This window comes from Cervus elaphus, chromosome 4 (assembly GCF_910594005.1).
Source record: "Cervus elaphus chromosome 4, mCerEla1.1, whole genome shotgun sequence".
Classification (NCBI taxonomy): Eukaryota; Metazoa; Chordata; class Mammalia; order Artiodactyla; family Cervidae; genus Cervus; species Cervus elaphus.
The window spans coordinates 12083707-12095891 of NC_057818.1; the positions used below are offsets into that span (position 1 = coordinate 12083707).

Consider the following 12185-nt stretch of genomic DNA (forward strand, 5'->3'; position numbering starts at 1 on the left):
TACCGGTTTTCCACCACTCCAGGTTCTGGTAACTCCCTAAACTAACACTTCATGTGTATAATAAAGCATTTGTAATCCCATGGGAAGGTAAATCTTTATTAAACCTGAATGCTATTTTAAAGAGTAACAGTCCAGAGACAGAGACACAGAAAGACTGATTTGGGAGTGCACACAGTGGCAAGACTCGAGATGCTGTTTAACCCAAATGTGCCAAGATTTTAAGTAATTGAGGTGAAAGCAAAACAAAGCAAAAAAGACTCCTCAGAAGAGCCGTCTCTACTCATAGTCTCCCTTTTTCGTCCCACTCCTTGAACTTGCTACTTTTCATCCCCACCGCTCAACGAAAAATGGATCATGGCAAAACCACCAGTGATCTCCCTATCACCCACGTCAAGGAACAAAAATCGGCCTTTATTTTATTCAACCTATCAGGAGAACGAGAGCAAAAAATCAACTCTGTAGTTTCAAGACTTATGAGACATATGACTATGCACAATTTTCTGACTGAATTACCAGCTTTTAATGAATTACTGTCACAGGTGTTCAGAGATTAATTTTTTGTAATTTTTAAATATTTGTTTCTATGGGGGGGGAGGAAAATGTTTCTCTCTTTCCAAACATACGGACCAACATCTCTTCTAAAGGAAGCAGAAGCAACTGCTTTTATTGTTAAATTTTCAGGTCACAGGTTATTTCAAAGGTTTATTTCCCACATCCTTAATAAGAAACCCCAGCTACAGTGGTCCAATTATGACTCTCAAATGAGCGCTGGGAAAGATGAAACCTAAGAAAGATTCTTGGTTTTCATCTTTTGTTAACTTTGCACTGATCAGCATATTTACATATGTCCTGCCAAGAAGAAAATTTTAAAACATCACTGACATGGTTTACTTAGTCTCATCATGTAACAATGATCCAACATCTAATCTATAAATATTAGACACTGCTGTACCACATAACACCTTAAATATAAATATGGTATTTTTACATCACGTTGCTACTTGTTATACATCAAAGTTCAAGTCAATGTGGCATGAAGTCAAGTTTTCTCTAGTCTTATTGACCATCAATTAACTGTCAGGTGGGGAAATGCCAAATATGACAAAGGCTTCCAGCTAACGCCATCAAAATCATCACTTCCATGTAGTATCACTGGTATGTGACTTTTCACACCTGCAGTTCTTCCTCTTGTGTAATGAAGGCCTGATCTGTAAATGGAAGAGCTTCTGAATTTAACCTCTGATCCTAAGTCCAAGTCAGATCTGGAAATACTAAGGCAATGTCACTGGCAAAACTGTGGGCATAAAATAAAAAGCATGCTCAGGCCTCCTCGTAATGGATATCAGCTCAGGAGTAAGCGATTCCATGAAAGTCCTGATTTCAATGAACTGGTTTCTGCATCAGCACTGCAATATTAAACCCTGGATTTCAAATGTGCACAGACTGACATATTCGTCTCATGATTTACAATTGTCAAAGCACTAGGTACATGGTTCTCAAAAATGTTTGGCTTCATAAGACCTGAACCAAAAAGACTACACAGTAGACTTCAGTGCAAACCCATATAGTGGTGGTTATTGGGCATTAATTATCTTCACACCAATGAAAGTGTTCACTGTAACATACAAATTTGTTACATGAACCAAGAATGAGCTTCTAACTGATTTCAACATACAGTATGTCTTTTCACACACGTAATTTGTCCATATTTTAACTATTATTCTATAAATACTTGATATTTATATCATTAATGCTACCGGGATGGAATAATATTACACAGAAAAGTGTTTCACAGCCAGGTATGAGAAGTTCTAGAGGGCTACACTTCAGTTATAAAATGGGTCATAGGCTGAGAAATCACTACTTATCCACAGTAACTATAAGTCAAGAGATGACTGAGGGTCAGTCATCACATGTCCAAAGCTAGGAATGAATTAATTCCTTAGTAGATTAAAAAAAAAAAAACACACAACAATGTTGTTAGGCAACATTGTTAGGTGATATTATATATGGCAAACCTATAGCACAAAATTAGGTGGCCTTGTTTAGTATGAAAAAGAATAATGTAGAATTTTAATACCCCTTTGGATGCCACATTAAGACATCTTGACGAGAAATCTTTTTTAAAGTAACCTACCAATAAATAAAGTTGCCTGGATGTACACAACATATGCACACACATGGTTCTCTAATTATCAGTTGAAGAGCGGCATTTCACACACAGAGAGCCAAACGACTAAAGCTACACAATGTAATACAGGCTTCCACGAATTATACCAGCAATCTTACCTAGAAAATAACACTTTTCAATAGTCTTTCCTGATGAACACTGAAAACCAATACTATAATTCATCTACTGACATAGATAATTTCCCTTAAGAAACATGTGAGACTGTAAGAGCTCATATCGTATTTCAGTATCATATTACTGTAGCTCCTAGAACAACATAAATCACACAACTTCTGAAAAGTTTAAAAAAAAAAAAAACACATCAAATTTTAGGTTTCCTCCATCAGTTCTCATGCCACAGTCGATATTTACTCTGTGCCCTCTGCGCGGCCCTTAGGGTTTTCCCACAGCACTCTTAAAAGGTTTATGTTTGTTTTGCAAAGGATAAGTCAAGAGTATGCTAAATAATCGAAAAAAGTGCAGAAGATAAATTCCATGTGTTCCTCCAAATGTAGAATACTGCAGGCTCCCACAAGTCGGCCAAACTTCCCAGCCGTCATCCGGCTTCAAGCTTTGCAGGATAAGGCCTCCTTACGCAAAGAACGGTTGAGAATATTTGCTCCCCACACCCAGAGCCATTCAGGCATATACTGTGCGAAAAGAAACTAAAGATGAAAGAGAAAAGGATTACAAGGTTAGAATCCAAAGCCATCGACAACAAATTGTACAGATCAGCAATGATTTAAGCCAACAAACATCACCAATCACCTTAAATACAAAAGAGGAAAGAAACCTTAGGTGATACTGCACTGAGTACCCACTTCTGCACAAGACCCTATGCTAGACTCTCTGGGGAGCAGAAATGGGATCACCACCCACTCATCCCTTCCTCTAAGCAGGCAGGACAGACCTACATGCAGTGATACAATTCCATCTTTACTCAGTGTGATATAAATAGCAGGTCATGTAGGTAAGAATTCCAAGTCATCCCAGAAATAAAAGGCAGGTCAAAGAGCAAAATGCATCCACGGTCAGTACAGTGAGAGAGAACTGGGGTTTGAGGGGCAGGGTGGAGCTTACTCTACTGACATTAAAACAGCGGATTTCCTCTTCTAGATGTCATGCAGCTGGAACTTGCGAATGTTCTTAACATAATAAATCCGCAGAAGAGAATTCAGTGACTGAACTGGAACCACTAAGATTTGAGAATCAGAATTTACGATCCTCATCTTCCAGCATCAGGCTTCAATCAGATTCCCATGTATCTATCGTTTGGAAAGGTTTAGGATGCCTTAACCTTAATTACGAGGGCTGAGCACACACGGCTGGTTACCTGGATGGAATGGGACCAGTATCCTGTGGTCCTTTTTGAAATCCCGAGGGTAGAAACAGCATGATGTGCGTACACTTTTGGGGAAGGCACCAACCATGGGCACTTGTGCAGAAAGCTGCCAGGGGCGGCCACATTGGTAGCCACGTAGAATGGGATTAAACTCTGTACAAAGATTCCCTTGGAAGCATATTCATACTGCAATGCTCTGCTGAAGTGGTCTAAATACGCCTGTTAAATAAAACAGGAGGGGAAAAGACTGATTTTGTTGGGAACTCGAAAGAAATCAAGAAGAGAAAAAAAGACCTATGGTCATTTTGGGAAAAAAATACAGCATAAGCAAACATCAGCTGCTGACACAGAACTCAACAAACTAGACCAAACCATTGTGATAAACGTTTTCCTACATGATGACTTCACTTTCCACCTGGGAACAGGTTACCTTAGATGCTGAGAATGCCGCCAGCTGGGGGGTGGGTTTGCAGCAGGAGCCGGAGGAGATGGTGACGATGGCGCCCTTCTTCCTCTCCACCATCCCTGGCAACACGATGTGGACCATGAGGCTGGCCGCGGCAATGTTCACGTTGACGATGTCCCAGAGCGTGTCCTCAGAGACCTGTGTGAAGTACTGTGGATAGGGGTAGAACACACCCACATTATTCACCAGGATGCCAATGTCTCTGTCCTGCAAGGCTTCCCGGATCATGTCATAAATCTCTCGGCCACTGCTGAAGTCCGCGACTATAACGTCAGTCTCCACTTTGTAGGTGTCAGCTATGTCTTTAGCGACCATCTGCAGCTTCTCTTGGTTCCGGCTGATCAGGACGATGTTGAGCCCACGGCTGGCCAGCTCCTCTGCATAGGCCCTTCCAATCCCATCCGTGGCACCTACAGGACAAGCCGGGAAAGGGAGCAAACTCATTTCACGGTGCAACCCTTAAAATGGACCTTAAATACCCCGTGTCTGGGTTTAATCAGAGAAGGATTCACACTAGAAATAAACTCAGTTCTGTGAGTAATCAGTCAAGCACAAGGTGGAATCCGTAATACAAATGACAGGAGCTGATCAAATGCTCGCCCAGACACTCTGACAGGTAGAGGAAGCGCTGCTTTACGTTCGCCAAGGTGACTGTGAGACACAGTGGGAGACTGCTCTCAAAGCCTCATCTGGTCTCAGTGAGTGTCAGAAGGTACTTTCCTAGGAAACAATGGTAAATGAAAATGAAATTTAAAAGAAGGGAAGCATTTCTGAAAGTGGTACCAGTTTGTAAGGACACTTTCGAAACAGAGAGCAAGAAGGAAAAGCAAGCAGCAGGAAGGCGGGGCTGGATGGGGAACAGGAGGTGAAAGAAGAAGGACAAAGTCACTGGGAAACACCTTCCAAGATGAGTGGTGAGAAATGTGCACATAATCATAACAGAGGAAGTTTTATTTCTTTATCCCATGAAAACATGATTAAATTCAGTAAGTCCCTGAATGAAGCATCCAACTTATAACACAGATCAAACGGGAAAGATGACTTCGTTTTTAAATCAGGCAAGAACTAAAATCTCATCTCTTACCACTCACGACCGCCCATCTTCCATACTGCTTGATCAGGTCCGCTCTGCTCACCAGGCGCGGGATGAAATGCAGCCTGATGAGGCTGTAGAAGTCACAGACGACGGTGATGCTTTTTCTGGCCGTGTACCAGGCTCCAACCAAGGCGAGGGCTTCCATGTAGCAGTTGCAAGACCTCGCGATTTCCCTGTACAAGAGGTAGAAGCTGTCGACGGCAGCCATGGCAGCCTGCAGGGGCGGGAAGCGAGAGAGGTGGTCTTTGCTTAGTAACTGAAAGGAACACACACAGTTCGGGTGAAGAAGGACGTTTGAGACATCAGGGCTTAACAATTTTGCATTCAAATAACAGTAACTGTTCAAATGCACGTAGCCTGTGGATCCAGTCAATTTATGATATCATTACTTGACATCTGCAGCTTACAAAGTTCTTTCCGTCCAAGAAGATTAGTCAACATGATTATCAGGAGTTGCCAAATTCCTACTAAAATCCAGGCACTGAGCTAAATGTTATGGATATGACAATAAACACAATATGCTCTGTGCCCTAAGGAGTTCCCAGCTCAGCTTAGTGACAGGCACAGACTTTTTAATTCACGTAAGAGCTGAGAGTAATGTTTATTTCTTTTATTGAATTTATTTATGCAAAACTGGCAAGGACGGAGGACCTACTATCCCTGTAGAGACAAAGTATGAAAAATAGAGGCACTATTAAGACATAGCCTTGGCCTCAAAGGTGGCTTCCTGATCACTCAGACAGTATAGAAACTGCCTGCAATGCAGGAGACCAGGGTTCAATCCTTGGGTCAGAAAGATCCCCTGGACAGAAAAATGGCTACGCACTCCAGTGTGCTTGCCTGGAAAATCCTATGGATAGAGGAGCCTGGTGGGCTACAGTCTACAGGGTCTCAAAGAGTCAGACAGGACTGAGCGACTAACACTTCAGCCTCAAAGACCTTACAGCTCACTCTGAGACAAACTATGCTCTAATACTCTAACATAAACGGCATTATGTATAAATAATATTCATAAATGTACAGTTTAAAAAGAGATACTCCCCGAACCTGAAGACATGGTTTTCAGAAATGACAGAGGCTAAGCACACTTCATCTGGCTGGCATCACTGGCACATCGTCCTCCCCGCCTGGCCCCTTGTGTTTGGGGAAACAAAAGCCCAATATGGCTCTTATAAGCATCCACCCAGCAAGCATCTTTACGTGCCACGCACTGGGATGGACACTAAGGTTCCAAAGAGGAAGCAAACGACTGCCTAGGAGGAGAGACTGACAGCTAACAAAACAACTTAAAATTCCATATGAACTGGTGTGTGCACCTGCAATCAGAGAGGCATAGAAAGGCTGGGCATGACCAAGGCTGATAAACTTCCTTCCAGACTAGACCAGGGGAGTCACCAAGGCCTGAGCCAACCACGTGCTCTCAGTGAGGGTCAGGTATCAAAAAGATCAGAACCGACCACAATTAAACTACAGGGAGCTCAGACGTGCACAAGCACAAGGGTATATAGCATTTATTAATATTATGTAAAATAGATTTAAGCCAAAAACAAAATTTACGTAAACTTTCTGGAAGTGGCCCCTTTCATAGAAATCTGTATAGAAGAAAACTAAGTTTTTTTCTGAAACTAAGAAAAAAATCCCTGACAGTACCAGCAAAAATTGGCATAAGCTTAAGGAAGAATAATTCCCTCCCACTCCACCGCAATGCAATTTGAGCTCAACCAAGGTCTGCAGAGTAAAGAAAACAAATTAACCTCTGGAATGGGACACGCTGTAAGAAATGACACCACACTGGTAACAGGCGCATAAAATAACAAAAAACTACTGAATGTAAATATGTGTGTGTGTGTGTGTGTGTGTGTGTGTGTGTGAGTGTGTGTGTGTTGAGTATGCATATGAGTGTGTAGGCCAGATTACAAACCAACAAAACATACGAAAGAAATATGATAGAAAACTGAAGAAGCAGGCAGTAGGATTCCTAAATGCCCCACAATGCGCATATGACCCCTCAAACATTAAACTTTACAATCCCGTCCTGTGCTGTGCTCAGTCGTGTCCGACACTTTGTGACCCTATGGACTGCAGCCCACCAGGCTCCTCTGTCCATGCGGTTTCCCAGGCAAGAATACTGGAGTGGGTTGTCATTCTCTCTTCCAGGGAATCTTCCCGACCCAGGGATCGAACCCACTGCTACCACACTGGCAGGCAGATTCTTTACCACTGAGCCACCAGGGAAGCCCTTGGGGTCACAGTCCTCCACCTCAAAGGCATCCCCTCTGTATGCTATGCCTCTCAACGCTTCCAGATGCTCGTGATGAGGCAGTGACGGGTCCCCCCCACACCGTGGCAGAACAGAGCCACATCCTGGGGGGCAGGTGCTGGTGGAAAGGCCCCTCCCAGTCACACTGGCTGCTTCCTGAGACAGAGCTGATTCAAGATTCCCAGAGAAGTGACCAAAAACACTAGCTCCTTACGAAGAAGAACATAAAAACTGAAAATCCGAGTCCAACCATCCTAAGCTGGGAGTTCCCGAAATAACGCTTTTATAGTGGACACGTGCCATCTGTCACACTTACTCAAAGAGTAGGCCATGAGGAAAGTAAATGCAAAACGTGATACTTGCATGCACCAGTACTTTTTGAACAAAATGTAATAACACAACCATAAGCAAAACAACAACAACAACTAGATTCTTGGAACATTAAATCTCGTCTTCAAAATAATAGGTGGGTATACGTCTAAGATGTTACACAATGTTTTCAGTAAAACACTGGATGCCACATATCAAGGTCTAATAGATTGGAGCCAAAGAAATACTTGTGGGGAAAAATGCATGGCAGGCGTGTCTGTAATAAGGTTCCAGCTAAAAGGAGGTCACATGTGCCTTGGGGAATGACCTCACCTCAAGGAGAAGCTGTGTAAAGGGAACTTCAACCCCTCCTTGAACACCATTTTTCTCAAGAATGTGAGATGGAAAAACTTCAGAAAAGATGCCTGACTATGACAGAGTCCTCAGTCGTTCTGTCTGCCCAAGTCATTCTCCCCAGTCATTCTCCGCCTACAGTCTCCTCTTACCTCCTCTGCCAGCTCTGGGCCTCCAGAAGCTGCTCTGTCTTCTTTTCAGGACAAGCTGCAAGCAAAAACAAACAGCAAACGCCTTTCCCTCACAGCTCAGCTGGGAAAACTTTACATAAAACTCAGACCAAAGGTTTTTAAAAGTTAAAAGTGTAAAAATGCATGTGCCATGAATCCAAACAATACTTTGGCCACCTGAGGCAAAGAGCCAACTCACTGGAAAAGACCCTGACGCTGGGAAAGACTGAGGGCAGGAGGAGAAGGGGACGACAGAGGATGAGATGGTTGGATGGCATCACCGACTCAATGGGCATGAGATTGAGCAAACTCCAGGAGATGGTGAAGGACAGGGAAGCCTGGCGTGCTGCAGTTCATGGGGTTGCAGAGTCGCACACAACTGAGCAACTAAACAACAATTTAAGAAAATTGGAAAAATGTACACCAAAGCTGTCTATTATGCACAGCTCAAAGAATAAAAAAACACTCATGGGGCCCCAGGACTCCACAAATCAAATCAGAGTCTTAGAAGGCCCAATGCCTCCTCCCTGGTCACATCCCCTTCCACCACACTTGGAGTAATCACTCTCCTAAGTTCTGATGTAATCATTCCCTTGCTCTCTTCTTTCTTTCGTAAATAGTTGTATACCACCCTACCAGAGATTCTGAAATAACAGTACTCCGTTTTGCCCCTTACATAAGGAATAGGGCCCACGTACCCTTCAGGGACTTGTTCCTCTCACTCAGGGCTGTTTCCCAGACCCAGGCACACCTCCGCAGCGGCAGGCCATAAACGCTCACTGCTGCACCGTCTCACGGCACAGACACAATCCGTATGTCCAGTCTACTGCTGATGGGTTGTTCCTGTTGGTTTTGACTTTACAACTACGAACAGCGCTGCTGTCAACGTTCTCGTGCATGCACAAGAGTTTCTCAAAGGGACAGGCCTAAGAGTCGAACTGCTGGGCCACAGGGCGTCCATGTGTTCAACCAGATTCTGCCAAAGCGGCTGAGCCACTTTACACGCCCACCAGCAGCAGAGTGTGAGCTCACGCTGCCTCCTCTCAATGGCTGGCAACATCCAACAGTTCGCCTCCCGCCAAAGGCTGGCTGTGAAATGGGATCTCACCATCGTCTGCACTGGCATTTCCTGACTGTTAATAAGGCTGGCACTCCCTCCTGACGTTTATGTGCTGTTTCTGTTTTCTCATCTATGAAATGCCTGTTTCTAGCTTTTGTTCTTACTTCTTTTCAAGTCAACTTTTTAAAAAATTTAATTTTTAAAAATTGTATTTATTTATTTTGGCTGAACCACACAGCATGCTGGATCAAACCCAAGCCCCCTGCACTGGACATGCAGAGTCTTAACCACTGCACCACCAGGGAAGTCCCCTTGTGACCTTCTTTCTATTGTGTTGTCTTTTTTTTCTTTCAGAGTTCTAAGTATTCTCTCTACATTCTAGATACTAGTCCTCTGTATGCTTTGTCTCTTTATACAAGTGCTTTTGATGAAATGAATGTCTTAGTATCAACATCAACATAGTCCAATTTATCAATCTTCTTTCTGCATGGGTTATGCTTGTTACGTCTCATTTCAGAAATCCCATCTTAACCCCAGGTCAGAAAGATATTTTTCTGTATTATTTTCCAAATTTTTTCTTTTCTTTTCTTTTTTTACAATTCTGCTTTTCAGATTCAAGTCTTTAATCCACCTGTGGCCTTGTGATGGTGTGAGGCTGGGGTCGCATCCATCTCTACTGTTCCTCCCCAGACCCTAGCATGGTGCTAGGTATACAGTATTTATTTAACAAATAGAAGCAAATAATGCCTTGTGTTCAAAGCTCAAATTTCACTCCGGTAGAAATAACTTGAGAAGCTTCTCCAACTTTGCATCAGCACTTTGAAGCTGTTATTGGTGTATCATGACTTTTTGGAGTTTCCTTACCCCCCTGTGCCAAGTTCCAGTATACCGCTAACGTAAACTACATGGAGAGAGTCAAAACATGGGAGTTCTTGTCCAAGATCCAATACCCCTCAGTTTCAGGTCTCCACTTCTGCAGTGGGAATTAAAACTATAACAGCATCCACTCCTGGGTATAGACCCAAGATAACTGAAGACTTAGGCTCACACAAAAACCAGTATGGCTGTGCTCATTAATCACTAGCTAAAAAGTAGAAATAACCCAAATGTCCAACAACAGATGAATGGGCAAACAAAATGTGGTCTCTCCACATGATGAATATTAATTCAGCAATGAAAAGAACAAAGTATGGATACATGTTATGATATGGACAAATCTCGAGAACAGTATGCTAAGCCAAAGAAGCCAGACACAAAAGGCCACTCGTCATATGACTCCATGTATGGGAAATGTCCAGAAAAGGCAAATCCAGAGACAGAAAGGAGACGAGGGCTGCCACAAGGCAGGAGGAGTGGGAAATAGGGGGTGACTGCCAATGGGGTGTGATTTCTTTGGGGAGTGATGGGAATGTTCTGGAATTAAACAGTAGTGATGGTTGTGGACAGTTAACATGCTACTATGAACAACACATGCTTAAGTGGCTAAAATGGTGAATTTTGTTATGTGACTTTTATTTTTTAAAAAAATCTGCTTAAAAAAAACAATTTGTTGAGCTCTATCTATGTCTGTGGAATATTACTGTAGTGATCACAACCACGGACTCCGAAAACAGACATCCTGGGTTTGAACCCAGGCTCCCCATGTAAGAGCTGTGTGTCTTGGGTGAAGTTACTTAATTACTTCACAGAGCTTTCCTTATATTACTTGCAAATATGGGGCTAATATTTCCTGCCTAAGATTATAATGAAAATTAAATCAGATACTATGAAGCACTCAGAGTCTGGGAATATCAGCCCTCAATAAATCTTGGCTATTAACCACTATAATTTAATGTTCAATAATGTTAGCTATTGTCTATTTGCAGCGCTCAGGGTTAAAATCTGGCTTTCTGCAAAAGACTCCACTAAGTGCTTTCTTCCTATCATGGCACTTCTCTCATCAACCCTTCCAGGCAGAGTTGTAATCATGCCCAGTTTACAGACATGGAAACTGAGGCTTACCGAGGTAAAGTGGCACAGCCAGGACTCTGCAGCTAAGAAGTGGGCGGTGGGAATTCAGATCAAGGTCTGTTAAAGTCCAGAGGCCTGCCTGGTAACCCCCGCTCTGAGACCCCCAGGCGGGCATCCTGCTGACATCACCAAGCGGGCCGCTGGGTTGGGCTTCGCCGGGCTGCACGTTCCTTCGGAACAGCGACAGCCTCCCTGGTCCCCAGAAACCCTCCCCTCCAGCACCCGGCAGGGCCCAACAAACCACATCCGCTGGAGAGCTGGTGGGGCCCTTTCTCCAAGAGCGCCCTTATTCTGAATTACTTCTCATTCAGAACAAAGACGAAGACAACAAACCCCACTCAGACCGAGTCCCTTTGGAAACGAGAATAAAGAAGCACAAACCGGTGCCTTTCAGAGCCTCGTGGGGAGCACCCGGGTCAGGTCCGGGAAAGAGATGGGCCCGCGCTCGGGGTGGGTGGGGCACCAGGTCAGCCGGGTCCCGGGGGAGGGGCGGGCCCAGAAGACGGGCTCCTCTTGGGGGTGCAACGCCCGGATGGAGTTGGGGAAGAGGCGCTCAGGGTGGACAGGCCAGGAAGGAGGGGTGCTGGGGGCGGGGGGTCCCAGGGAAGGGAGGGAAGACAGGGTCCGGGGGTACCGAGGGTCTCGGCGAGGAGGGCACTGGTCCCGGGGGGCGTGGTGGGACGCAGAACGAGCAACCGGGCCGAAGCCCCGCCAGGCGCCAAGAAAGCCTAGGAGGCTCTGGGACCCGGGGGTGCGCGCGGGGGACGGGGTACCTGCAGAGACGGCGCGGCCTCGAAGCTGGTCCCGCCAAAGACGCGCGGCCGCCGCCCCCGTCACCGCCGCCGCAGCAGCTCCCCGGGCCGCGCCCCCACGTGACCCGCGCACGCGCTGGGGGCGTGGCCGTTGCTGGACCCGCCCCCGGCGTTCCGACGCTCAGGCCCGCCCGAG

General features: G+C 44.8%; 1 protein-coding gene across 2 annotated transcripts; it reads right to left on the minus strand.

Moving 5' to 3' along the window:
* Positions 1-636: 636 nt before the first annotated feature.
* HSDL1 (hydroxysteroid dehydrogenase like 1) lies at positions 637-12137 on the minus strand. Of its 2 annotated transcripts, XM_043898171.1 has the most exons (6): positions 12011-12137; positions 8150-8204; positions 5063-5288; positions 3943-4388; positions 3504-3731; positions 637-2835 (listed from the first exon to the last, which is right to left on the minus strand). In XM_043898171.1, the coding sequence occupies exons 3-6, from the start codon at positions 5280-5282 to the stop codon at positions 2737-2739; spliced, it is 993 nt and encodes a 330-aa protein (XP_043754106.1). In that variant the 5' UTR covers positions 5283-5288; positions 8150-8204; positions 12011-12137; the 3' UTR covers positions 637-2736. The 2 variants fall into 2 exon arrangements, with proteins under 2 accessions (XP_043754106.1, XP_043754107.1); XM_043898172.1 differs by lacking the exon at positions 8150-8204 and having other exon boundaries at positions 12011-12133.
* Positions 12138-12185: the final 48 nt, after the last annotated feature.